Genomic DNA, 27,830 nt, shown 5'->3' on the forward strand with positions numbered 1-27,830 from the left:
CTGTGAACACGGACACGAAAGGAGCACTGTCGCTTTCGCTGAAGCACTCAAACACGGGCGTGTTTGAAGTCGGGTGGCACCAGGCGTAGGTCAGCCATTGAAGTCCCGTCTTCAAATGGGTGCCTGTTTTCCGGTCATCTTCAAAAGCCAACATTACTTAGCAGTCTAAAAATACCCGGTCCGCTGCATGTAAATGGATCAGAACTGGGGCTATAAGCGGGACTGGATCTGGTTTCACTGTGGACATCCAATTATGAAAAACAAAGGCTGGACATTAGGTCAAAAGGTTGTGTGCGGATGGCCACACAGACAAGCAATACATATGTAAAGCCTCGTCTTTTAAAAGGCAACGGGCGGCACTAAGTTAATCATACTGTCGGATGGAAGATTATGTGTTGCATCCTTGCGAATAAGCATGAATACGTGGTATAGACAAAGAAGTCCACACACATAACAACATGCTCACAGATGGGGAAACGATGGAACCATTCTTTGCTTTTCACTCGGGACACAAGAGCACAGGCTTGAGCCAATCTCCTCCTCACATTGATTTTCCCGGAGCAGGGATTAGGCCCTTATCAGGCCAGCCATCCAGCCTATTACCAGGCTTTTAATAGCGGACTGTGTTCCAACATGGAGCCACTATGGAGCACCTCCAGGACTCATAAGCAGCCTGGGCCCCACTCCCCCGGTGGGCCTGCGGTCCCACAGAGGATAAGAGCGGATGATGAGGCATGGCTAGCTGACCGACAGAAGTTGTGAACCCCAGAGTTACCACTCTGACAGTGGAGTGGTGCAAATGTTTGTTTCTTTTATGGTTTTACAAAGAAAGAAAAAGGCATTTTGAATTGAGCTGGTGAATGGTGCTTTTAGAACAGACATGGATAGGTTATTCAACTGTCACAATGCACAAAAACCTCATTTACACTGTTAGATGCCCTTGTGATTGGACCATTTTAGGTGTTTCCTTGTAGGTCAGCATTGGTCCGAGGTCAACCTACTCACTAAAGGCTTTTCGGGGCTGCATCGTCATGTGCGACGTGTGCAACAGTTTAGTTGCACTGCTGTGCTTTGTAGATACCAACATCTGTAGACATAGAGATACAAGCTCGCCTTGTCATAGATCAACTTTAAACCAACCATATTAAATGTGTTGATGGTTTCCCCGTGGATGAGCAGTGTGGCCGAGGACAGCACTGGTGCGAACTGGAGATTAGGGAAACGACTTCTAGCCATGTCCTCGGTTGTCTCATAATAAACTACCCTAGCAGCCATCCTGGTGTTCACCTGCTAATGATTTCCTGCCGTCATGTCAGCTGGCTTTATCGTTCGTCATTGATTTCAATATTCTCCGGTGCAATGTGCCGTCGAGCATTTCTCCAACACCACATGACGTTCCAACCCTTTTCAAAAGCACTGTAACAGCAGCCCCTGCAAGACCATGGATCTAGAGGTAATTATTTTAATGAACACATTTCTGTGTATTTTTGTGTGTGTGTTGATTTTGTTAAATAGAAATGCAAGCGCAAACGTTGTTTGTTTAATGAATTGTTACTGTCAATAATTGGCTGACTAATTGAAACCGTGAGCCTAACCTATGCAGAGCCTATGAAGCAGGCTCTGCATTCTCTTTGTGTAAACACTTCCACCCAGTCAGACAGATGGAGAGATGGATGCACTCACATTACGAGCCAAGCTACGTCTGCACTCGCTGGCAGTGGTGCAACCTCAGCTCGGATTTGCATGACAAATGGGAGTCTAGGCCTGTGAGCAAGTACTCTCACGGTCGTGCATACATAAAGAGATCTCCCTCCAGTTACCTGATGGAAACAGCGCTGCTGAAAAAAGAGGACAATAATCTTCTCCAGACATCCGCTGCATAATTATTCCCCAGTTATGACTTCTTGCGTGTGAGCAGACGGAAATAGAAGCTGATCCTACAGCCAACAGCAATCACGCTCTCACAATCAGCTCTGCCATACCATAGCACACACTCATCACACCACAACAACACACGGCCAGTTTAACAACCACAGTGGGAATACAAGAGAAATAACGTAAGGAGTAATGGACACAGAAACTGCCCAGACTCAAACTCAGGAGATTCCTTCTGCTCCGAGAAGGGGCCAAATATAGATAAAGAAACGGCAAGTCCGGCACTTCATATGAACTGTGGCTAACAAAAGCAAAAAAAAAGTGCTATAAATGAAAAATCGAAGCCAGTGCGATGGCTCATGACACTATATTGGTAATTACTGCTGGCCCTCAGGCGGCTGCAGCAGAGGGGCCTGTTTCATGGCAGTAATAACATAACCCTGGGAGGGTCACGGCAAAATGATACTCCCCTAATTAAATGCTGTGTTGCCCCGGAGCAGGAGCACATGATAACCCCATTAGGGAGTGCACAGGGGTCCCTTTCATCCGACCCCCGCCGCGGGGAGAATCGTCCTTAACGCCCCGCCCTCTGACCCCAGATGCGGACGATGCATCCAAAAGCACCGCTTTTAGAAGCACAAGGCGTTCTTCCATGCAACCGAAGCACACCTGTTTGAAGAATCTAATGGAGTCCATTTCCTTTTGCTTTTCCAGCAGAGCAATGATTCTGATTCCTTTGTTTGTGTACGCAATCATAAAAAAAGGCTGAAGGAGAGAACATGCTTGTGTGTGAGGGAGGATTTGTATGCATCAGTGTGTGTCGGCGTCGGTGTGTGTGTGTGTGTGTGTGTGTGTGTGTGTGTGTGTGTGTGTGTGTGTGTGTGTGTGTGTGTGTGTGTGTGTGTGTGTGTGTGTGTGTGTGTGTGTGTGTGTGTGTGTGCGTGTCTCTCTCGCCTCACGTGGTACCCTATTTTTAGCTCACGTGCCAGCGCCTCAGTGCAGCGGAGGAGAGGAGGGGGCACAGAGGCAGCCGAGAACCTGAGCTATTTATAGTGCTCTTCTCCATAACTCCCTCCTCCTCCTCCACCTCCTCCTCCTCCTCCTCCTCCGCCGCCTCCTCCGCCCCCTGCTGCTCGCTCTGCCTGCCAGCAACAGAGGAGGTTGCTATCATCAGCCATTAACATACCCACGCTCCTCTCCTGCGATGGGATGCGGCTCGTGAGCCATCGCCACGGCGATAGTAATGGCTTTGGGTATAGGTGTGAAGAGAGAATGCGCTTCGGGCACATCAATCGATTGCGATTCCCACGCCGTCGATTCACCCCCGGACGGCCGCGGTGCTTTACAGAGTGCACTATTTTTAGCCTGGCAACAAGCAGGATAATGTTATTCCACCGAGTTACACGTTATGAAAATACATTACTGAGGGAGACGCAGCGAGGGTACGTGTGGCATTTTCTGATCCATCGCCGTGGAGAGAGACGCAGGCGTTTGCCGCCACAAATAAATGCATTATGTCGATGCGTGGTCTTTTCACCAGCGCTCTCTTTATTTGTACCACAATTTTATTTTTTTCTATTCAATATTTATTGAGAAGACACATTACGAAGAACAGATTCTGCCGAGAGTGAGGAACATTTGCAATAATAGTGCTGACACACAGAAAACAGAACGTCGTAGGGGTAGTGAGGAGTTGTGAGGAGGAGGAGGAGGAGGAGGAGGAGGAAGAGGAAGGGGAGGAAGAATCACCCAGCCACCCCTCCCGTCTCGACAGCCTGGACCGTCCGCATCGTCACCTCGACGGAGTCGTGTTGTCATTAGTGGGGCTGGTAGTACAGATCGGTCATTTCACGCTCACGGCGTCCGCACTACAGAGACGGCCAGTGGCTTCACGGCTGTGACGCTTGAAAACAGTTTGAGGGGGGTCGTAAGCTCTGTTGGATTCCCACCCCCACCCACCCACTCCAGAGACACAGCTGGGGCTCTGACGCAGAGCAGCGGCGCCCTGGAGGCTCCCGGCTCCAGGGAAAGACAGGCTCTGACCTTAAGAGGCGTCAGCCGTCCGTGTGCATATGTTCAGTGCAGTCACCACAGTCACGAGTCTGGAGCCCGTACAGGCCTCAGCAACAGAATAGGCCCACTGAATAATGTTTGGAGGAACACCAATTAGATTTACTTTTGGCCCAAATAAGAGCATCCAAACAAATCTATTCCTCCTGTTTTGGATCAATTTAGTATTTGTCTTATTTTATTATTAGTCTGGCTGATTTTCACTTGAAGCATGGTAAAAGCACTGAAAGGTACTCTTCGAGGTAAAATACACTACAAGGTAAAATACACTGTGTACAAAAGTACACACACACACACACACACACACACACACACACACACACACACACACACACACACACACACACACACACACACACACACACACACACACTGTCTGTGTTTTTAAATACCGCAGAGGGACAAGGATACAATATGTTATGGTTATTATCAGTTCTCCATTTTAGTATCTTAATCTCAGCAGAATGATAGGTCTATAAAATATATAATGGTTTATAATGTCTTGTATCTTCGATCAATAGTAGAGAGAGAGAGAGAGAGAGAGAGAAAGTCCGGACATCAGGGGGTCACTCTAACGCTGAATCCCATTACTGCCCTTAACCCAAAATCTCAACCCTACCCCTTGCTGTTGCACGTTCAGGTGCAGCGTAGGGTGTCCCGTTAGTCCCCTTTATGGGACTCCCTACTAAGTGCTAACATCCCCTTAAAGTTGATATTTTCGATGGGCACACTAGCAGACACCGGTTGTGGCTTAAAACTGTGTGCTTCATAATGAGTGATGAAGAGGCACTAGGAGGAACGCACCTTGTAAAAGATGCATGGTGTGATTGATGTTGTGAAGATGAAAGCAGCTTTCTGTCACCTTTCCATTACCCCCGCCTCATTCCCGTGTCTGTCACTCCCTTCACATGGATTACACTCGCAAGAAACACACGCGTACCAAAACATTCACTCCTTAAAACCCCACGCCGTAACCCCGCTGTTCAACACAAACACATTGCTGTTATATTTTGCTGTGCCTCGACCCAAACAAAAGAAACAATAATCTACAAACGCACACAGAATTACAATAAAACTCAATACTATCCAAAAACGAAAGAGAAATGTTTTAAATGTAGTTATCGGGCTTGACAAAATTACATAGTTTTATTTATTTAAAAAAAAATCCACATTCATTATTATCTCCTGGGTTATTGTAATCTCCTGTGTTTGAACTCTGGAGCCTCTTTGCCAGCCTCCATCACAGCAGGCCGCTGCAGGAACTCTCCCCACAACCGGAGGGACGTCGCACGACCGGGAGACGCACCGAGCCGCCTGAGACGCCACAATATGGCCCGTCTGAATGCAAGCCGTATTTGTTGTTGTGGTATGCAGAAGATGGAATATGTGTGCATGCGTGCAGATTTCTGTGTATGTGTGTGTGTGGGCCCGCGTCAAACTGAAAACGATAAACAATTCAACGGTGGTGTGATTCCAAGATCAATGGCTGCCCCCCACACCCCTCTGCCCGGGCCCAACCTGAGGGTTCTGCGTGGGCGTTTGTGCGTGTGTGTGTGTGTGTGTGTGTGTGTGTGTGTGTGTGTGTGTGTGTGTGTGTGTGTGTGTGTGTGTGTGTGTGTGTGTGGGGGGGGGGGGGGGGGGTGGAGGACGGCCAGTGTGGAGGGAGTCGATACGTTGGGATCTGGGCAAATATGATGATAGTCAATTATGCGCCTGTCATCCCTGAAGATAAATCGCTAGTGGACTGAGTGCACTGCACAGCAGACCACCACCACCGCCGTGCTCAGAAGCTCCGTCTCCCGCTCCCAGGGGAATGAAATGTCAATCAATATTGGACTGGGGATGGAGGTGGGGGGGGGGATGTTTGCTTTTTATAAGCAACTCGTGCTTTTTTTGCCTCTCGTGCAAAATGTACAGTGAAACGAAACGTGTCGGGCCAAATAGACCTTTCAAATGCTGTTGAATGTATTGGTCTTAACACACACAGACACAAACACACACACACAAACGCTGAAGGCAATGAATGCTCTGGAGGGACAGCAGTGATAGGAATCATAATGCGATACTTCCCAAGCGAACGCTGGTGGAGTGAGCGAGGAGACACAGCAGGAGGGCAGCCAGATATGCCGAAGCGTGCGAGCGTGTGTGTGTGTGTGTATGTGTGTTTGGTGTGTATGTGTGTGTGTGTGTGTGTGTGTGTGTGTGTGTGTGTGTGTGACAATGTTTCTGTATGTCCACATATGGTTCACTTTGACCGTGATGGAATGGGGAGTTATCAGTGAGAGAAACAGGTGCAATATACCGACCCACTGTGAATCAATTAGAAGAAAAGTGTGAGGGTCCCTCTCCAAAGTGTGTGTTGTCGTGTGTACATCTTGTGGTGATGTCTCAAGGTGTGAAATGTACGGCTTGAGACAATAACGCTGCTGACAAATGGGTGCCTCACCTGTGCACTGGGGAATCGGCCAGTTATCAAAAAAAAAATGACCCAAAACACTGGGGAGTTTACTTTAATGTTTCAGATGTTTTACTTCTGGCAAAATAAACCATAGAAGCTCTGAACACATCATAGCTGCATTAAGGGTAGATGAGCTCCCACATCAATCATCAGTTCCTCGTGTTATCTCTGCAGCTTCTCAGAGCGTGAAGATAGAGATTGGAAGACTTAGTACATGTCTGGTTTGTATTCCATCATCTATCTATGCTAGGTGTTATCCCTGTATAACTATTAGATATGTTTGCATATCATTATTATTATTATTATTATTATAAGTATTATGACTGCTTCTGACTCTCTTTGTTAGTTCTGTGGTCAGTCCTTTAGTTGATCATGTGGTGGATCCAAGGCAAAGCGCCTTTTCCTCTGTGCTCTGCCCTTACCTCTGGCACTCGCTGGCATGCAGCACCAGGTCCTGGTTGTTCTTGGCACTCACGGTGACCTCGTGCTCCGTGGAGTTGAAGACATCCAGCAGAAGGTGACACTGGCGCGTGCTGAAGGAGACACAGAACACAAGATCAGTGATCAGCTGAACAACTCTAAAGCACGTCCTCTGCCTCCGCTCAGTCATCGGCGAGGGGAACCGTAGCCATACAATGGCTCAGTGGGAATCGATTCAAACCAAAAGCTTGTGTGGTGTCTCCAAAGTGTGACACGGCTACATATTGTAGCCGTGTCTCAAGGTTTCGGGTTTCTGTCCGTCCAGGGAAGAGATGCCCTGATTGGTCAGAAATGATACGGGAGCGGTCTCACGTCCAAACTGTCTCACACAAGGGCCAGGTGTGCAGTGAACTCCAAACCGATATTCTCAGAGACAGTTTCACTCACCAAGAGCTGACAGATGGCTACAGCCGTTTTAACAAAGTCGATGCGGGTAGCAGTTCTTACATCTACCTGCTGCACCTGAGAGAAACACATCCCTTAATCTCTGCGTACATTAGTCTTGTGAGAAGGAGCATTGAGAAAGATAGCACTGGCCCGATGCCATGCAGACATCCGACTGTCTCAGGCAGAAAATAGCAGCTTGTGAAAGTCTTACATGCTAACAAGTCTATAATTCAAACGCATGAAGACTGATTCATGTATTTATTCATTATACATCCTATAAGGAGGGGGTATTGTAGCCCCCGGCAAAATCATGTCAGATCCCCACAATGTTGGTGTGTGTGTGCGTGTGTGTAAATATACAAGAAAGAAAAAAATGCATACAAATATCAAATACAAACATAAATACATCAACAAACACACACGCACGCACACAAACGAAAAAACACAAATAAACCCAAAAGTCCCCACCCATATGCGGTAAGCGTACGAGTGGATCCAGAGAAAGAGGAAGATAATATGCGATGCACTTATGGGTCCTTGTCCCAACATGAAAGGTGGCAGTACTTGCATCAAAGGGGGAGCCTGCCTGCCCCTTTCAGCGCTTCATGGTCATCTCTGCATCAGCCCTGCTCCTGCCTTTCTCATGCAGATCACGTCAAGTACGCCAATTTGTGATTCAGATCAAGTCATGAGAGATGGCTGCTTTCCACTTTTTCAAAAAGGTTCATTTTACCCTGCAAGTAACAAGGAATGTATTTTATTTTAATTATTCCACTCTCACTGTAAACGGATAAAAGCGCACTGGTACCTTGGCTTGATCTCAACTCTAACCCTGGCTCCAGCGAACAGCCTTGACATTATGGGATGGTCTTAGCCTATCATCCAGGGCCTGGTATTCAGGGTAATGATTTGAGGACTGTGTTTGTTCTTGGAATATCAATAAGAAGCTAATCGGTTTCTTTTCAGGTGATTTTGCACACAACCGTCAAGTTCTGGCAGCGGGAAAACATGATCAATAAACTGAATAAAGTAAAAAGAAAATATTCCCTAAATAGATGAAAACTGATAGAAACTGAAGGTTGTTTTCTGGCAGGTGTCCCAGACACAAAGCCCTGCATTGCATGTTCACCTAAGTACACATATTTATCAGCGTTACTTCAAACAGAGCCATTTATTTATGGGGGGCGGGTGGCAGGGAGTTCTGCTTTGAATCCCACATCATCCCAGACCTGCTACGAGTTGTAGCAAAGGAATCAGCAAATCACGCAACTAGACAAAGGAGTTTTTGTCGACGTCTGTGGTTTGTTGTTTGCTCTCTTGACTCGTGCTGGAATTTCACAGTCTTAAATAAACTGCTGGTGACAATTAGAAGAGACGCCATTATGACAATTATTATTATACTTTGTATAATAGTAATAACTCTCATTTGTCTTTAATGGTGCCTGTTGTCTGTGTCAGTGGATGAGAGAAGCATGGGGGTGATTATCGCACCAAGCTTGGCGGGAGGAGGGATTTATAGTGAGGCATTTAAGATAGGGTCATCCATCTACAGTCAGGACGTGTGAGCGTCACTTAGTCGTTTAGTAGCCCCGATAAACTAAGAAGAGCAGGCAGATGTATTAATTCAACAGGCTGTTCATTCATTGGCTGTTTTATGATACTGGGGTTTGTTTGAAGAGGCAGACACCGTATATATTAAAGCATTCATTCACGGTGGATGACATTCTCCATCGTTTTTCATTATAGCTTCATTCTTATTCGCAATAAATTCCTGGCAAAGGGTGGAATGGTTCTTCTGAGGAGATGGGTTTGGGTAAACATAAACACCAAGGGAAATTACAACCACCATTCCTTAGGAACTAGCACCGTTTAGTGCTGTGATTGGTGAAGAAAAAAGAGAAGGATAGCGTAAGAGAAGAATGCTCTCAGAGAAAAGAAACGTACGGGAGAATTTGTAGCATTCCGTTAAGCATTCACCAGTGGTACTCGCTGCGTAGAACAAGGAACCAACCGGCCTAAATTATTCAAAACTGCCAATAGGCTTCCAAACTATTTGGCTCCATTTTGCTCTGTGCATTTTTAAATTCCTCTCAAAGTGGCGAATGAGTCAGCCTGATGAAAGTTAGCTTTGGCCTTTTTCCGAGGGAGACCTAAAATGGCTCGTGGGGCACAGCTTTAATCATTCATCAATGGCGTACAAGGACGTCTGCTCCTTGTGTGGATTTAAAAGAACATGGAAGGATAACTCTGCGGGCTGGGGATGGATGTGATGTGCATGTAGGTTTCATGTGTGTGCATGTGCGTGTGCGTGGGTGCGTGTGTGTGTGTCAGGAGCAGATCTATAGAAGCATGGGGGGCACGTCACCAGCGATAGCTTTGCCTTGCCTAAACATACTGAATAAAACAGATGACTTGAACATGAACTACGTTGGTTTCCTATAAGACACAACAGGCAAGAAATTGTAGATGCCTTATTCCAATTCACGATCCAACACGTCATTTACATTAAAAACGATTTTAGAGTTGACGTCCATCCAGATGAAACCAGATCAACCCACTGGAATTGCCAAAACAGCTCAGGAAAATATACCACAGGTCACAGCGTAAACAAATCCATCATTGATTTATTCATGAGCCCACTGCCTGTGCTTTCACTCCAGACGTTTCCTGCACACACACACATTTCCCACCTGGGAATCGGACGGCAGCCGAGTCGATCCCTCCGTTGTCTTTAACATCGCACAGGGAAAACCACCGCTGGTCGGCCACGCTACCCAGCACTGTCCCCGACGCAACCCGGGATTGTTCCCTCAATAGGATCTTACTTGGCAGAGTCAGAGAGGGCCCCTTACTTCTATCTCAGTTATAGGAGAGAGAGAGAGAGAGAGAGAGAGGGTTACCTCCCCGTGCATAATGAATGAAAATGAATTAAAACACTGACTATCAGAAGCCAGGATGACACAAGTTGGAGGGAGGGGGGGAGAGAAAGAGAGAGAAGTCTCCTCATAGAGACAGTCTTGGATCCAGTTGAAACAAGTACACTTCCATTGTTCGATATAAGACAGTGGGTATCATTATTGACAATGCCTTTTTAGCATTTCACTTTTTAATTATTCTGGGGGGGGGTATGCCTTCTTTTATGAAAGAAATTTGTGTTATTGAAATTCAAGATTTTGTGATACACGGTTTTTAGTTTGGAATGGAAAGCACAATGTGCTGCTTTTAAGTGTGTCAAGTCTTAACTGGATAAGCAGATGGCCTGTGGGTCCACGATCAATGCAAACTGATTGTACAAGGAGCCAATATGTGACCACACACACACACACACCAATTCTGTGGTCTTTAAATAGCATGGTAGTGCTAGCCAATGCTGTGCTGGCCATTAGTGTGAAACAGGGACAGTTCATTACGCATTTCAACTTGTATTTATACCTATACACACATATACTTATATTATAATATGTATATATCTATATAGATATAGATAGATATACATACACACATATATATATTTTTGTTGATATATTCATTTATTTTAATGGTCAAAGCAGCACTTAGGGGTTGTGTCTCCACTGGATCTCCTCATTCAAAACATATACCATATTTCCGGCTAGGAGACAGTATCTGACAGGAGGGAACGTGCACTGTTGCTGCAATGTTTAGGAGCAGAGGGATGGAGCAGGTTCAGAACTCTTGGCACCGCAACAACATACACAAAGGCTGTCGAGAATGAGAGAAACCATTTGGCCGCTTCCAAACAGTCCAATGAGTCACTGACGCAGTGAGAAGCTGATCGAGTTTGGGTGGTGTTACAGGATGAAATGATAGGGGACCACTTCCTTATGCACATGCACTGTGACAAGCTTAGGAAAAGACTGTTGCTGGAAAAGGATGGTCTGATATTAGAAGCAGAAATGTGCAGCTATTTTGTCAGCCTCTTCCAACCTGCTAGCACTAGTTAAAACTGGCGGGCATCCTCAGACAGCAACAGGAAGAGGATATTACTAGCCTCTCAGTTATGTGTGGGTTAACGCTGTGTGGGAATTGTGGCTTTTCTGCACAATTGAAGAGCTCAGACACTTCCATAAAGTCTTTAGGTCTGCCCCAGGTAGAGCCTCCAAGCAACCTACTAGAGCATCCACAATATCATCTCAGAACGAGTGCTACTTTGAACATGCACATTGATGGTTGGTGAAGTCCCTCTTCCTAGACACTGGAGCCAAGATTTCCTGACTTAATTTGGCAATATTTGCACTTATTCTCCCAAGAGCCCATGGGTCTGCCCTCTGTGTCCATGCATTGTTATGCCATCTCCAAGATTGACATTATATGCTCCCTTGAGCTGCCTGATAAGTACGGAGAGAATAAACTGCAGGTCTTTCTTCAGGCTCCCTATTGCAAACTATGGGACCAACCTCCTCAGGCTTGCCCCCTCTCAACGTCCTCGGTTTTCACTCTGCTAGACATCGCTTGACGCTTTCAGATTAACTCTATTGCCACTTTTTGGCAGAAACAGTGCTCTGTGCTGTTCAGCGGTTTGGGCTTCCTCCATGTTTTCACTCCCAAAAGTGACACCTGTCGTACAGCCGTGTATACGTTCTCCGAAAAGACATCCCTCTGAACTACAGAGCATGCTCGATTTCAACATCATCGGGCAGGTAATCACATACCCATAGTTCTCCAACTATGGGGGCAAATATTAAGACTGGGGGGCTGCAACTCTGCATGGACCTGAGAGGTAAAGTATTGATAAGCAAGGCCATCAGGAGCTAACCGCCTAGTTACACAGATCCTCAGTTTTTCAAACTGGACCTCTGCCAGGTCTACCTCGAGGAGCCATTACACCCGAGAGCCAACCTCAGCTCGTTTATTACCCACAAAGGGGTCATCTGCAAACCATAGCCTTTCGCCTAAGCTCCATCCACAGTTGCTTCCAAAAGATCATGGCCTCCATCTTCGCTGGGATTCCGGTTTATGCCATCTATCACAAGGACATCCTTGTTTACGGGGCCACCATTGAGAGCAACGACAAAAGCCTCTACAGCAGGTTCAGTGCGGTGGCCAAGCACCACCTCATTCAATGCTAAGAAGTCTTTGGCCCCCCGGCCATTGAGCTTTTCGGGGTTTCGTCTCTCGGCTAACGGCATGTACACCCGAACATGTCCACCATGTCCCTGGGCCCACCTCTGCCTCCTTCTTGGGCATGACTGCAAATTACCTCTGCTTCCTGAAACAATATTGGTTCCCGAGCGTGCCATTGCGATAACTCCTGAAACATGGCCAGCCCTGGCTCTGGATGTATGCTCGCTTGAATGCTGTGCGCCTCCAAAAGTCCCAGCTCACCTTACCACAAGTCATGGCATACTACGACCGGGCCAAATCCACCCTTGACACATTGCATGCCTCTGCCACAGCCATTGGTGCTGTGGTGTCCCAGCTGTAATGGGGTGTTAAGATGCCGATGGCCTTCGCCTCACGTGCTCTAAGCCCCAAGGAACAGAGGTACTAAACCATTCTGTTGGGCCGACCACTTGCAGCAGTACAACTACCCCCTACAGTCACCACAACATGGAACATGTTGGCCTTGGAACATGTTTTGGCTGAACTGGTATCACACTCAATCCCTGGTCGACTCACAGCCCCAACTTTGGCCTTCGTACTGGACCATGACCTGACCAGTGTCACTGTGGGAGCTTGAGGACACCTCAGCCAATGACCCTGTTCCCTTTATACTCTCGGCCTATGTCAGACAGGACTGGCCGGCATTGTGGTCCCAATTCCCGTTTGACCACGTATCCTTACTATGACGCACAAGGGCCACTTGGGCATAGTCAGGCTCAGACAGCAGGGTCACAATGTTGTGTGGTTGCCGGCCATCAACGGAGAAATCGAGACCCCTCTCCGGCCGTGCAGCTGTTGGAATGGCAATCCCGACCCTGGCAGCACCTACAACTTGACGTCTGCGTTGAGTTGCATGGGGTACCGCATCACAAGCATTCACTCATCCTGATTTACGGCCCCCACTCCAAAGTATTGATTGATAGTTTGGACTCCCTGGTCCCCGTTTTACGTCGCTGGTTTTAAGTTTGGGGAATTGTGCTGATTAAATGGAGTAGGCTGCAATGACGGTTCCTGTTATAACCACCGTTATTCAACATAACAGAGCCGTCTACAGTGTCAGTCGTGGCAGAGCTGGTCCCCTGCTGGAAACCCTTTAAAAACACATTGCAGGAGCAGGCATGCGTATGACAAACTATGTCTATATAGGTCCTGCTGTTTTTGCTCAAGGATGTTTCCCCCACCCCTGGGTCTTCGTCAATGCCTTTTCACCCCTGGGTATTCACGGATGCCTTCCATGACACGAAAATACATTGTTCCGTTAACATTGTTTTTCTTTCTTTTATTTCAAATCTTATAAATGCATCACCAACCATGTTTTGAATGCCATGTTTTTAAGAAATGCTGAAAAACAATACTAAGAAAATACTACGAAAATACTAAATAATATAATCCAGTAACAGTCCTGGAAATTGGCATGATTCAGTTAGCATCCCAAGAAACCCTACAAGATCTTCCTCCACCCCCCCCCACAGGAGGGGAAAGGTTAAAGGTCAACAAAGGGCATCTTCTCCATTTACTCCTTGACTGCATTCTGGCTTGTCAACAAAAATAGAATAACACACAACACCAGGAAAATATTCAATAATTGCTAAAGAGTAACAATAATATTTTGCACAAACTGTAGGGAAAATGATCTCTTTAGGGTCCACAACCATGATCCACAACCAAAACTAAATCAAGTACATTTTATTGGTGAACTGGTCCCTAAATGTGTATTAAGATGCCGCAGAGAGCACGTTGTGAGAAATGCTTTTATCCCCTCTGATGCTCTATAAATAACTTAAAAGTATAATTTATTCATAATTGCATTAGTTGAACAGGTGAACCATGTGAATTACACAGGATGTGGCTTTCATTCCAATTCAATGTCATTTTGGCATCCAACCAGAAATTAGGTCAACTTCTTCAATTAGGTCATCATTCATTGTTCATTTTAATTCAGTGTGTTTAATAGCATATTTATTTTTTTACAGTGGGTGTTGTTCCCTGAAATTAACAATAGAAAAGTAACGTACAAAACACAATGTCAACGTCTTCCACTTGGGTCGTCAGTTTTTCCGGGGGGGGTGGGGGGCGTAAACAAGAGAGGAGCGACGAGAGAGAGAGAGAGAGAGAGAGAGAGAGAGAGAGAGAGAGAGAGAGAGAGAGAGAGAGAGAGAGAGAGAGAGAGAGAGAGAGAGAGAGAGATGGACGTGACAGCCTGATGGCGTCTCCTGAGGCAGATCTAGCAGCGCTGTGCTAAAGATGGATGGCCTATACCGCAGATATTATTACAGCTAATGATTCACCTCCAGTGGCGATTACTGGCCTACGATCCATCTGAACACACAGGGCTTCTAGCATGTCAGCTCTGACATGCAGATTGAAACAAAGATACCAATAGAAAAACCATGGTGAGTGAGACGGAGAGACGAAGGAGAGACAGAAATAAAGGAGAGAGAGAGAGGATTTAAGGAGAGAGCGAGAGAGGGATTAAAAAGTGAGAGAGAAATAGGTTTGGATAAGAAAAGAAAGGGAAAAACCAACATACTGAAAATTCTGAGAGCGAGGCGACAGAGGAACAGACAAACAAAAAACTAACGAGAGAAAAGCGAGACACAGACAAAAATTAATGAAAAACAAGCAGAAAAAAAAGAGAGGGAGAGCGTGCAAGGAGGAGTGGCCCCACATGACGACAGCAGGGGGCGAGGGGAGGTTGGTAGTCATGCTCTTGTGTCACTGCTGTCAGCTTCTGCCGCCGCAGCAGCAGCAGCCGGGAGACGCCGCCTCTGATGTGCCTCCGATGACACACGGCCCTGACCCCTAGCGAGAAGCCCGCCCGACCACCGGCCAGCACAAGCAGGCTGCGGGTGGCAGGCTTGAGAGCAGAGCGGTGAGCGTGGTGGGGGTGTGCCCCAGTGTTCACATCCAGACAGAACAAACACAAGCCTCTGTTCTGCTCTGTTGTGTCGCTGGTCTGTGAGAGGAGACGCCATGGTGCCACAGAAATAAAACGGGAGGGAATTATTCATGCCGTTGTGACACGATGATGCTGCAGTTTGGAGGAATTGAAATTGGAGCAACAATGAACGAAAATATCAAAGCAAAAACGAGGAAACAAGGAAAACAAATCCAAAGAAGAGATTCTACAAATAACTCAAGGAGATCAGAGTGGGTCGCTCCAGCGGCAGAACTCCTTGTGAAAGGACTTTGAGACAATTTAGCACAACAAAGAAATGAGTTGCAATGTCACCGGACCCGAGTGTGAACAATGTCATACCGAGGAGAGAGCACTGAAACAAACAGACAGTCTGAGTATTGGAGTGCTTCAAGGTGGGACCAGGCACTGTACTAGCGCTAGGACCCCCCGTTACCCACACACACACGTAGACAACAGACCCTGAGATGTGTCATGGGCTGCACAAGGTCCTCCGAGTGATTGATTTGTTATCCACACCGACTCACCGTCATCATCAAACCCATGTGCGAGTAGCCAGGGCAACAGAAGCAGTGGCTAGTGGGACTAATAAAATATTATAAGTGTTTGTTTACTTTGGTGTAATTAAAAGGATGTTCAATTAAACAATGTGTGTGTGTGTGTGTGGTGTGTGTGTGTGTGTGTGTGTGTGTGTGTGTGTGTGTGTGTGCGTACATACGCATATCAAGCTGCCTGAGCGGATTACTGAAAGTAAGCAGTTATTCATGCAGAGCGATGTTTCCTGCTAGAGACCATTAATCCATTAGTAAAAAAAGTTTCCATGATGTTTGAGATATCAGCATCCTGAGCATTAGAATGAGACCTGGTCTCTGCGTACCTGGTAGCTGGGAGTGTGCTGACCCGGGTGAAGAACACAGAGGGCTCCACGTCCACGTGGACCCCCAGGGACAGCTCCCGGTAGTAGCCCTCCACCTTCCCGGGACCACCAGAGTACTTAAAGTTCAGCACCGCCTCCAAGCTCTGAAAGAGACGACAACAAAAAGTGCAGGGAGGGGTTATGACATCATCACATAATCACTTCATACAGTATATTATCGGGATTACGACACACCAGGGAAGGACCGCTTTAGACCGGGTGACAACAAGGCAAGCGGTGGACAGAGAAGGGTGAGCGGAAATGAGTCATCAGATGAGAGGTCGGGGAGCTGACAGACAGATGTCAGGCTGACCAAAGGTAAGGCTACAAATCTCACCTTTAGCCCAACCACTCACGGACAAAAGCACCAAAAGCACCAGCAGTTCCTCCAGCACAAAGGTTTCACCCGTTTGGTTTATACACAGTGTCTGGCCTCGAGACACTCGTGGAACGCTTTCCAGAGCCTTGGCCAATAAAGTAAAGGATGAGAAAAAGAGGAGAGGAGAGGAGACATCCTCCCATTAAAATGAGTGTGTCCCCACCATGTGGTAAAATGCAGGCAAATGTGATGTGGCCAAGTGAAGGAAAAGACACATGAAAAGCCCAGATTTTGCTGGATAGCCCGACCCAAGGGCCATTCATCACGTACGAGTCCATGGAGCGGGATCTGTCCCATTAAGTTCACCACCATCGCATAAATGAAGTTGAGGATCAGATGAACTTTAAACAACAATAAGTCTCACAGGAGGACTCGGGCAGTGGTGTTCATCTGCCAGGGCTCCAACAGGGCTCCCTATGTGACATTACTGCAGGAGAGAAGGTGGTTCTCCAATGACACGCCGCGCATCGGAGAGGTTGGCAAAAACTGCGAACAGTGTTCGGTGCTGTAACTGCACTGGGATTGGAGCGACCAGTTAGTCCGACGGGACTGCCAATCAAAAGTCTGTGTGTGTATGTGTATGTATGTGTGTGTGTCCTGTCTCTCTCTCTCCCTCTCCCATCTCTCTCCCCTCCCTCCTCTCTCTCTCCCTCTCCCCCCCCTCCCTTCTATCTCTCATCCATTTCTCTCCCCTCTCTTCACCCACACACACCCCCCAACCAGCCCCCCTCTTGTCCCTTCTTGTTTGAGAGATCTTGCTGCCCTCAGCTCCCCTGTGACTCTATTTCAATCACATCAGGCTAAAAATAGACCCTCCACTGTAATGAGGTGAGAGTGTGATAAGAATAAGGAAGCGGCGACCGAGGGCACCCGGCAACAGCAAACACGCACACACAGACACTCACGCACACACACACTCACACACGCAGAGCCCCCACTTATCCATGCCATCATAATTATAATGACTGCTGCCCCGAGCAGGGAACTACGTAGTAAAATAATATATACATTATATCCTCTCTCTCTTCTTTCCATTTCAATGGATTTCTTCCCTACCAACGTTGAGCTTGTCACTTTTAAAAGAACTAACATTGTCCCTATGGGCTGAGGACCGGGAACCAACTCCTACGTATACATGGGTACGCATTAATAATGACTATTAACCGATGGAGGCTATCTCCCAACGGTCAGAGATCGGCGTGGCTCATAAATCAAGGCTATTGATTTGCAATAAAGTCGCTGCATGTTCTCTCCAGAATGAAAGGTTAAGAAAATAATGAAGAGAAGGATCTCTGCTCAATTACGTATGTGTCTTACAGACGAGTACCACATGGGTGAAGGTTCTATATTTGAACACACAGAATTATCATCAACCATGAAGAGTCGCCGTTATGTCGCAAGGATGTTTCATCCGGCAGACAAAACTCTGAAAGTGCTCCTCGATTGCGCAACAGTAAAGCGGTTCCCCTAGAACTGCTTGAGAACATGAGAACATTTGAGAACATGTTATATACCATCATCACAGGCAGTGTACACTGCCTGTGTTCATATCCCAGTAGCAATGTCCCTGGTCAAAGCTGCACACATGAACTGTTTGGAAGCAGTCACGTTGCACCTGGTGGGTGACGCTGCACTTAAGCCTGTCGAGCTGTGACTGTGGCGCCGGGCCGGAACAAAGAGCCCTCCAAGAGGACCATCAATCACATCTGTCGTGGGCAGCATTTGCCAAACAATGGCGGCTAGCGCGCCGCGGGAACGCACCCTCGTGCCGAAGACAGGCTTGACAAAGGAAGAGGGCCGGTGGAGAGGATTGTGAATGTTCCCTGCCGCAGAGATAGAGATCCCGACACACCTCGCCAGCGGGCGGGGATTATCGCACGGCCACACGGCTCCTGAGAGGAATACCGACGACTAGCATCAACACAGTCAGAGCCAGTCACCAAATCCCCAAGAGAGAGAGAGAGAGAGCGACAGAGACTGAGAGAGAGACAGAGAGAGAGACAGAGAGAGAGAGAGAGAGAGAGACAGTGAGAGAGAGAGAGAGACAGAGTGAGAGAGAGAGAGAGAGAGAGAGAGAGAGAGAGAGAGAGAGAGAGAGAGAAACACAGAGACAGAGAGAGAGAGAAATAGGCAGAGAGAGAGACACAGAGACAGAGAGAGAGATACACAGAGAGAGGGTGAGTGTCCGAGAGAGCTTGCAAGATTGACATAGAGAGAGTGACAGAAACAGGGTGTGATTGCTTTGATTGGCAGTTTTGTCGGCATAACCAAGCACCACGATCCCAATGCAGCTACAGCACCAAACACAGGTTATTGCAATTGATGTTTCTAATTGGCTGAAATTAGCACAGCTAATTGACATCAGATGAGGTCAGCTTCCATTCTTCTAGTGACAGTTGACATCCGCTGGCACCCATATGAATCACAAACGAGTGTAGCGAGGGCCAGCCCCTGTCATCCCCTGCGTGCAATGCTTCATTAACGGTCCCAGCGACAGTCCACTTGGTCAGATGATAGACTGATCTATCCAGCACACATCTAGGTGGACACGCCCACTTGTGATGTCACTAAAACACAGGACGAGGCAGATTTTCATAACGGCTTGCGACGGCTAATCACACTCATACCTGGTGGTATAAGGGACCTTTAAGATAGCACAAGCATCACAGAAAGAGACCGCGAATGGAGCTGAAGAGAGTGACGACGGCAAACGGCTCACACACAACGCGGGTATGCTTGCGTTCCCTCGGGTTTCTCAGGGTGACCGGGGGAGTCAAAAAAAAAAACACCTGCCACTGTGCAAGCAACCGGTGTCTGGCATCACACCTTCAAATTATTGCCTCCTTGTGTTGGCTGTAATTAATACAGCCGGACCTCGATATTAACACGTTCGCACTGCGCGTTACAGGCTGGCTATCAGGAGGCGCAGTTGGTCGCCCCAGGTAGCTCACGCAGAGCTCAGGAGCCAGGGGGCTGATTACGTCTGCGTGCCTGTTTTTGTCGCGGTGAGTCTGCATAATGTGTAGATTTCTTTGAACAGTATGAACTTAATGTTATCAGACCTCATATTAGTAAATTAGCCTGACAAACGCATTGATCGTAACCAATGGAAAAGCCTTAATCACAGCTTTGATTTATAACGCGATAATGAATCGTATTTAGTCATTTTAGCAATGTGTTTTGTGCAAAGCGACGCGACAATAACAATTCACAAAGTGAATTTTAGATGTTTTAGAAGTCATTAGAGAGCAATATCTGATTGATTTTACCTTTACTTATACAGGGCTACACTTTCATGACACACTTTCAACAACAACGGCAAAACAGCAATACAAACATCCTTACAATGCAGAAAAGAACATACAAAATGACACCGGGCAGTGGCTGGAATAGGGGAAAACTGCAGGAAAAAACTACTCCTCTCTCTCCATCAAACAGTATTGTGACCATGAACTGAAACACGTCTAGAGACTCAAGCTCCCAACTTGCTCAAGGAAGCCCATTGACTGGTAGACTGCGGATAATGTGGTATCCGTAACACCCTTACAAATCGTCTATCTTGCCCCTGAATAGCAACGTAGCAAGCATGGCAAACATTGGCACCACTTTGCCCAAGACCAAGACTATACTTGACTGCCACTATATTCTTACAGATGGCACAATGGACCATTTGTTGTATTTATTGGCCAAGGTACGTCTGCCTGCTTGGAGACTATCTGAGGGTATCTACTCAAACCATATTGTGTTCTCCCCTGGGAGTTTGTCCTCTACCTGCACAAGGACTGGAGGATTTCATTAAACTGTCACAGAAATGTTTGCTTGCAAAGCCCTGTAGCTTTGACAAAGGGCACCACAAATAAATGTGAAATGAAATATAGATGACTGGAGATAGCTGCATTGACACGAACCCAAGGGGGGACTTAACCAGTGCTAAACCATGGTGTGGTGGGTGGAGGGAGGGCTGTGGTGCAGGTGGGGTGGATAGGGCCCGCTCCTCTCCATTAGCCTTAGGTGCTTGTTGGGGCACACTTCCACTCCACACATTTAGCCATGTAGCCAAAGCAGCAGCGCTCAAGAGCCCCTGAGTTGAAGATCATAATGCTGCAGCAGGAAACTCAATTGGAAAGTGTGCACGATGCATACCAATGGGTTATGCATAAGAAAACTTTTTCTGGCCCTAATTCCCCCCGCACCCCTTGAAAAGTACACATGCCCAACCAAGATAAATATCAAATACAAATTTTGCTAAAGATTTTTTTCTTTATTCTATATGTTTGGTATATAGGTGAGGGGGCCATTTGATAGCTTGACGATGGTGAGAAGGACGTGGGCATGCCCAAATGTGCGTAATAAATGCTTATGCCTGTGCTTGTGTTTGGCACATTGGACATGATGAGCCAGGAAAGTAAGAAGCTTGAAAAAGGGCATTTTCTCAAAATGCTCACACTCCCGCACACTCTTCCTCCACCCTGCTGCTCTCAGAGAAACTGTGAGATATAACTTTGGGGGACATGCTGATACAGTTCATGTCAATGCCAGACAGTACAATAAGAGTGGCTCACACAGCCATGGTTTGGCTGTCAATAACTCCAACCAATCATGGAACTGCCTGAGGGCTCCTCCGGCCAATGGACAGAGACCTGACCGAGGAGAAAACGACCATCTTGGAGGTAGCTTCTGAACTACAGAGTGAGAAAAGGCCACCAGTTTTCAGCACATGTAAGATGGCTGCATACATTTCATCTAACCACTGGGGAGAAAAGTGACACAATATGAAGACTCCTAAAGTTTGGCCTGACTTTCAGCATGACTTTACCTCGAAAATGATTGCAGATAATAGTGTTATCGCCACAAGGGATGGTTGGATGAGGGAAAGAATCAAAAGACATGGATTGATGGTTTTCACAGACATACTTCCAAAAATATGAGCAAACATGGTCATCGCAGGATATTCTGCATGTGACCCATCACTCTGTGTGCTAAACCTGAGCCAATTCTACATCTGATCCATCTGCTTCTGCCTCGACCATGCTCCTTCCCAGAAACTTGTGGACCGGTGACAACTTGACATTATCACATCTTAGCTGTGCTTGTTATGAACAATTGATGATTCACACAAACAGAAATGTGTTTGCCATGTGGCAGGGTCACCTATTATTAAGCAATAATTCCCCATGATTAGAAGCAAGCGGTGAGGGTGAATGGTAAACACATATTGGTGGATTTTATAGTGTGATGGGGATCTGGGCATCCGTGGATGTTTAGTGACATCCTGGTCTGCTCGCGTACCAAAAATAGCTCTCCGGCAGACAAGCAGGGTGCAGGTTTCACTGAGGGAAAGGGGACACTGTGAAACGCACAACCTGGTATCATCGCTTCACAAAAGAACCGAGACAACACTCCCACCTCACCAGACAAATATGAACTGAATTTAATTTCACAAGCCAAACAAACAAATTTGCGAATGTTCTTTTTATGGGCAGCATTTCTGCATGTTACCTTCAAGATGCTCATGCTCTGCTCCGGGTGTCACGACGAGAACACAATCACGCTTGAAGACTTGGACCGAGAACCAATCAGCTCTGAGAGATGTGTGGCCAAGACGGGTTATCAGACTGCAGGCCTGAGCTACAGCAGAAGCCAGAGGCTGATAAAAACACCCACCATGACGATGAGGAGGATCTTCGCTTGAATTGCGGAGTGTGTAAATCCCGCTGGTAGCCACCCTGAGTAAGCGTGGCACAAGTAACGTGATCATCCAGCTGTGACTGGGCATGCTGCTGGGTCAACCACTTCCAATCCTTCCCTTTTCACCTTGAGCAGTTCACAAGGCTTCAGTTCACCTTGGCTGTAAATTATGCAAAGTATGTCAGCATTAGCCAACAAACGAAAAGGTCAGGATACTAAATAATATAACTATAAATTCAATGGTATCATATCTATTGTTCTTAAACTTTCCAATGATTGCAATTCACCACTTTTCTACAGGCAGAGTGTTCAGTTTGAGTGCCAGACTAATAACAACCTGTGTGTGACAAAACCTATGGGTGCAATTTGTGCCATTTGTATTGCCAACTATGAGTTTGTCATGTATGACTGTGAGCAGTGCAGTAATTCCCCCTGCATCACTGGAGAAAGAGTTGCACAGCAGCAAGAAACATGCCCAAGGCAAGGACTGAAGATCATTTGCCACAGCCCAACGGCATTTTTGTGCTTGAGAGCTAATGAGAGAAAAGAACAACAGCATTTATATCAAGAAATGATAAAGGCAGCAGACATAATAGCTCAATCCAGAAGGATTACTGTGTAATTCCATCACAGAAATAATAGAGGCTCCGCTCTCAAACTTGATAAAGGGTTTGGGTGCAGCAGACACTTATTGCAATGGGAGACACAGTAGACTTCTTCTAACATGTGTACTGGCCATACCAACTGGGCCTTAAGCAGTTCATCCTTTATGACAGGCTGCTGCCTGCTGGTCAAATATTGAGAAGGCCTAAGGACGAAATCAAGCCCAAAATGTAAAAAGGAGACAATATAAAAACCACTTTGCTGGCTTCTAAACAAATACGAAAGAAGAGTAAGGTCATAACGATGACAGAAATGCATTTTGCTTCAAATATACCCCTTTTTGTCCAATCGTGTTACTATTGTTTACTGGTGTGTGCGTGTGCGTGCGCGTGCGCGTGTGCATCCGTCCGTTTGCGTGCGTGTGCGTGTTCCTCTGGGCTCAGCAGTATCTGAGATAGGGTTCACTGTCACATGGCCCAGGCACATGTGTAACAGGCAATGACTACCTGGGCCACAGCACTGGTCTGCCCTCTCTTCCCCTCCCTTCCGGCACTATTCTCATCACAGTGGTCAGTGGTCTGTAATAACAAAGAGTCGGAACCCGGGAGGGGCCGGGCATCCAAAGCCTAGCGCCTCGCTCCACAAACTGTTGACATGCACAAGTGGATGAGAACACACACACACACATACACACACCAAAGGGAAAAAAAACAACCAAAGTGTTGTACAATCGTGGACAAAAATAAATAAGGCTCAAGTTAACAGTGGCAACCGGCAGGTAAATATTCGTATGCCGAGGACAGCTATGCACAGCCACTGCTTAGGAGGGTTTTTCAATCAATCCCTGGCTCAGACAACAAGCATAGAGGCATATGGAGGCACGCTAGGCTGAGCTCACTGGATTTCACACGTGGATTGAGGTCCAGCAGGCATGATGAAATGCCCCATTCTCTGCCAATTTTCCCTGCTGAGCACACACACACTCAAACACCAGCACTTCTGTTCATATAGACACGCACACAATCACGACGCACACACACCCACGCCCACACACACAAAGAGGCTGAAGCTGGAGCAGGCCGAGGATCTATAACGAAAAATACAAGGAAAATATATGATTCACTTAAAGCAGCTGCTGTACCAGCATATTTATTTTTGATTTATTGCAGTTCAACAACAATCAATGGAAAGGAAGTACAGGGGAAATGGTAGACACATAAACATACAAACAGGCTTCCATCAACGCACACATCACAAGATTGAACCCAGGGTGGCTGGGCATATTGATACAAGGGGACATTGTGTGTGCTGGTGTGGGTGTGTTTGTGTGTTTACTTTGCCCCTTATCACACAGATAAGGATTATTTGATTGGGAAATTTTGCACTAGCATAGAGCCAAGCTGATCCCACAAGTTCAGAAGTTCAGTGTCTTTCTGCAACTAAGTTAACTAATATGATTGGCAAGAGTCTTTACTCCTTTTTTTTTTTTACTAAATAAAGCTGCGTTCATATGTGCAAATAAATTGCTGCCCAGTCAAGGCTAGAGTGATTTTCATCGTGACATGCAAACCAGAATTATTGGATGGTCCCACAAGGCTCAATTGAAACCCGAAAATGCCTTTAAATCAATTGGATTTCGTACCCTAATGAATGGCGGTGATTGGCACTTGGAATGCCTCTTATTGAGAACGAGGATTGGAGAGAGCGATTGCAATGAGGTGAGCAGAGCTGGGGCCCCACTGGTTCTACTGAACCAGCTGCGAGCACTGGGAGATTAATTCCTGATCCGAAAATGGAATAGAAGTAAGCGTATGAAAAGTAATATAAAACCTCTGCTTGACGACGAGGGCAGACTGAGCAACGGGCCCGCCGGTACGCCGGAGAAGGACTCGATGCTGAGCCACAGTGACGCTGGCATCTCGCACATCGGGTTCATATTGGTGTGCCAATCAGAAGAGGCTAATGAATCCCATGCATAACTCTCCGCTTTCCTCCCTTCCCTCTTCCCCCTGCGCCTCCTGGGAGATAGGATGTGCGGACGGTCATGTTTGATGCCGTGAGCTGTCCACAGCCAGAGAGGCTCATGCAAAAATCACCAACACAAGAATACGCAAGGATTATGGATTATGACAAATTCTACACGTGGGGTAAAGTGGAAAACACTTGAACGCGTTTGCCTATTAATAAACATAACGTTTACATGCCACTGTATTTGACATTGGGAAGATCTTTTTTGCCGTGTCATCACCATTCATAATAATACAATGTGTTTATGATTAAATTAATTGTTTAGGAGCACAGTTCTTCATCAAGCTAGCCTCGTAATTAGTCAAACAGATTGATGCATTTTACTAAAGTACAAAATTGTCTTCCGGGGGACCATGCCACGGACCCCCCTAGAGGGTCCGAGGTCCGCCCACCATAGTCCCACAAAATCCTGTGGGAATCACTGATGCTTAATCCACCCACGTCTTAAATGAGACCCGCTCTCATTAGCAGTACCAATCTGAATAAGGCACGTACTTCAGGGGGCCGCTGGGCCAAGACTGCAGACTCACTCGCTCTATGCTCACTTTCTCTCTCTATCCCCCTCAGTGTCAATCTGTCCGTGAAGTCAAAGCTCATAAAGAGCTTGCTGGGAGCGCAGGGCAGGTCCGGCACATCATTTAAAGAATGGTGATTAGGAGGGAGAATACAAACGGACACTGAAGTGGCCTTGGGGACGGCCTGAGGGCCAGACTAAATTCACAGAGAGGCCGCGGCACACAGCAGAAAGAAAGAGTGAAGTGTGGGATTGGCTGTTTAGGGAGACTGATGGCCCTGACAATGTGTGTGTGTGTGTGTGTGTGTGTGTGTGTGTGTGTATGTGCGTTTGTGAGTGTGTGTGTGTGTGTGTGTGTGTGTGTGTGTGTGTGTGTGTGTGTGTGTGTGTGTAAGTCTGTCTGTCTGTCTTTGAGTGTTTACATTCAGGGTCATGCAGAAGTGAACCAGGAGATCCCAGAAGCCAATTGGTTCCACTGTCCAGTGCATCGCAGCACGCTCTCACTCCCCTAGGAAACCAGAGAGATCCCATGCACTCCCTGCAACCACTGTACTTAATGCACAAATCCTCTCTTTTCTCATGCATACGCAAGCAGCTAACTCTGGACAGGGGAAAAATGAATCAAAAGGCAAAAAGAAATGACACACAAATAAGGAAGTCCTATTACCATGTGCTATGGAAAAACATTTCCTGTCCTGTTGCTGTCCCGTAGCTGTACCTGGGTCCTGTAGCTGTACCTCTTCATTATTATTTATATTACAACATACTTCAATTCTCTTTTATCAGCTTAGCATACTTTTTATCTGATACATTGCAACCTTTAGTTTTATGTTATACTTTTAAAACTTCTAAGATCAGCTCTTTTTATTTATAAATTATTTATATACCACTGTATATTTGTAAATAACTATGCCTTGTGTTTCTTATCAGTCAGTAACTAACACAATTGTCTTGTCGTATGTTGCAACTAAGCTTATCCTGTGTAAATGTTGCTGCTTTGCGTGTCTGTCTTCAATTGCCCCTTGGGGACAAATAAAGTTTTTTGAATTGAATTGAATTGAATTGGCTGGAAGGAAATGACTGTACTGACTGTCATTAACTGTACACTCAATTACCATAACCCAACGCCTGAGCACTGGCTGAGGGGGGGAAAAGGATAGAAGCTGTAGCGCCCGCAGAGATGGGCTGGGTTGAGAGAAAGTTTCCCCTGATAAACCACCAACACCATCCCGCCCCCCCCCCCCCCCCCCCCCCCCTTTTGCCATCATGACTGTTGACGCCGGGACACAGGGGGAATGCAGTGCTTCATGCTGGGACACGAGGGGAAAGCAGTGTCGGGATATCACTGCTGCTTCTGAAGCCTGCTTCGACCGACAGAGAGAGATGGAGAAGGAGAACAGAGACAGAGAGAGAGAGATGGAGAAGGAGAACAGAGACAGAGAGAGAGAGATGGAGAAGGAGAACAGAGACAGAGAGAGGGAGAAGGAGAACAGAGACAGAGAGAGATGGAGAAGGAGAACAGAGACAGAGACAGAGACAGAGAGAGAGAGAGAGAGAGAGAGAGAGAGAGAGAGAGAGAGAGAGAGAGAGAGACAGATGTCTATGCATATTTAGGGACTGCCTGTAAAAGGCTAGGCTACATTTCCTAGGAATTCCCCAGTGAAATATTTATGTAAGGACTCAACATGTCCGAGAACGCTTGCATCAACTCTTCAGTTGAGGTAATGTCAGCCATCATCACAATATCTGAAACAATATGTGATCATCATTATCAATCGTTAGTTTTGGATATTTAAACGTTATCCAAATATTCTGGTAGCACTTTGACAAGTGTGAAGAAACGCAAGCCATTAACCCCCCTAGCCATCGGGCTGTAGGTTGTTTTAGAAGGGTTTTAATAATGAACACATTTAGCAGCTATTTCAATGTTCAGACCAGCTCAAAGATACCAATGAGCTCTACCTCCTAATGTACTGGTTGTTAAGTCAACATGAAAAGAACCGGGAACGGTGTTATCCTTTCACTGTGATCCACAATAGCGCCTGTGTGGTTTCCAGAGGGTAAATAGCACTAGTCCTGCCATGAAATGTAAAACTCTGCACAATGCTTAAACCACCAGTTTGCCATGTGATAATCGGGCCTACTCTCCTACTTTGGAAACCGTGTGTGTTCAGATACTTCTAGGCTGCATTAAATCTCTGCAGTGACCAAGTTGAACCCGGACTGATCAGTGGACCCCAAAGCCACTGACGTGATATTGTTGTTCTGCTATTTTGCATTCTTAAAATAACACGTTTGTTTGACCAATTTAACTACTTAAAAATAATGAGATATAGATTCTACAGCAGTGGTCTCCACCTGCTGCATTTACCAGCAGTGAAAGATGAGCACTAT

At 46.6% G+C, this 27,830-nt stretch overlaps 1 protein-coding gene across 2 annotated transcripts in view; it reads right to left on the bottom strand.

Annotated features, from left to right (window-relative positions):
* trappc9 (trafficking protein particle complex subunit 9) overlaps positions 1 to 27,830 on the bottom strand; it is a 149,757-nt gene that overhangs the window by 49,415 nt on the left and 72,512 nt on the right. For both annotated transcript variants that reach the window (XM_084484762.1, XM_084484761.1), the window contains 2 exons: positions 16,186 to 16,328; positions 6,826 to 6,936 (listed from right to left, as the gene is read on the bottom strand). In XM_084484762.1, the coding sequence (XP_084340888.1) occupies positions 6,826 to 6,936; positions 16,186 to 16,328 (254 nt within the window). The remainder of the gene's footprint in view (positions 1 to 6,825; positions 6,937 to 16,185; positions 16,329 to 27,830) is intronic.

This window comes from Micromesistius poutassou (assembly GCF_964030765.1).
Source record: "Micromesistius poutassou genome assembly, chromosome: 20".
Classification (NCBI taxonomy): Eukaryota; Metazoa; Chordata; class Actinopteri; order Gadiformes; family Gadidae; genus Micromesistius; species Micromesistius poutassou.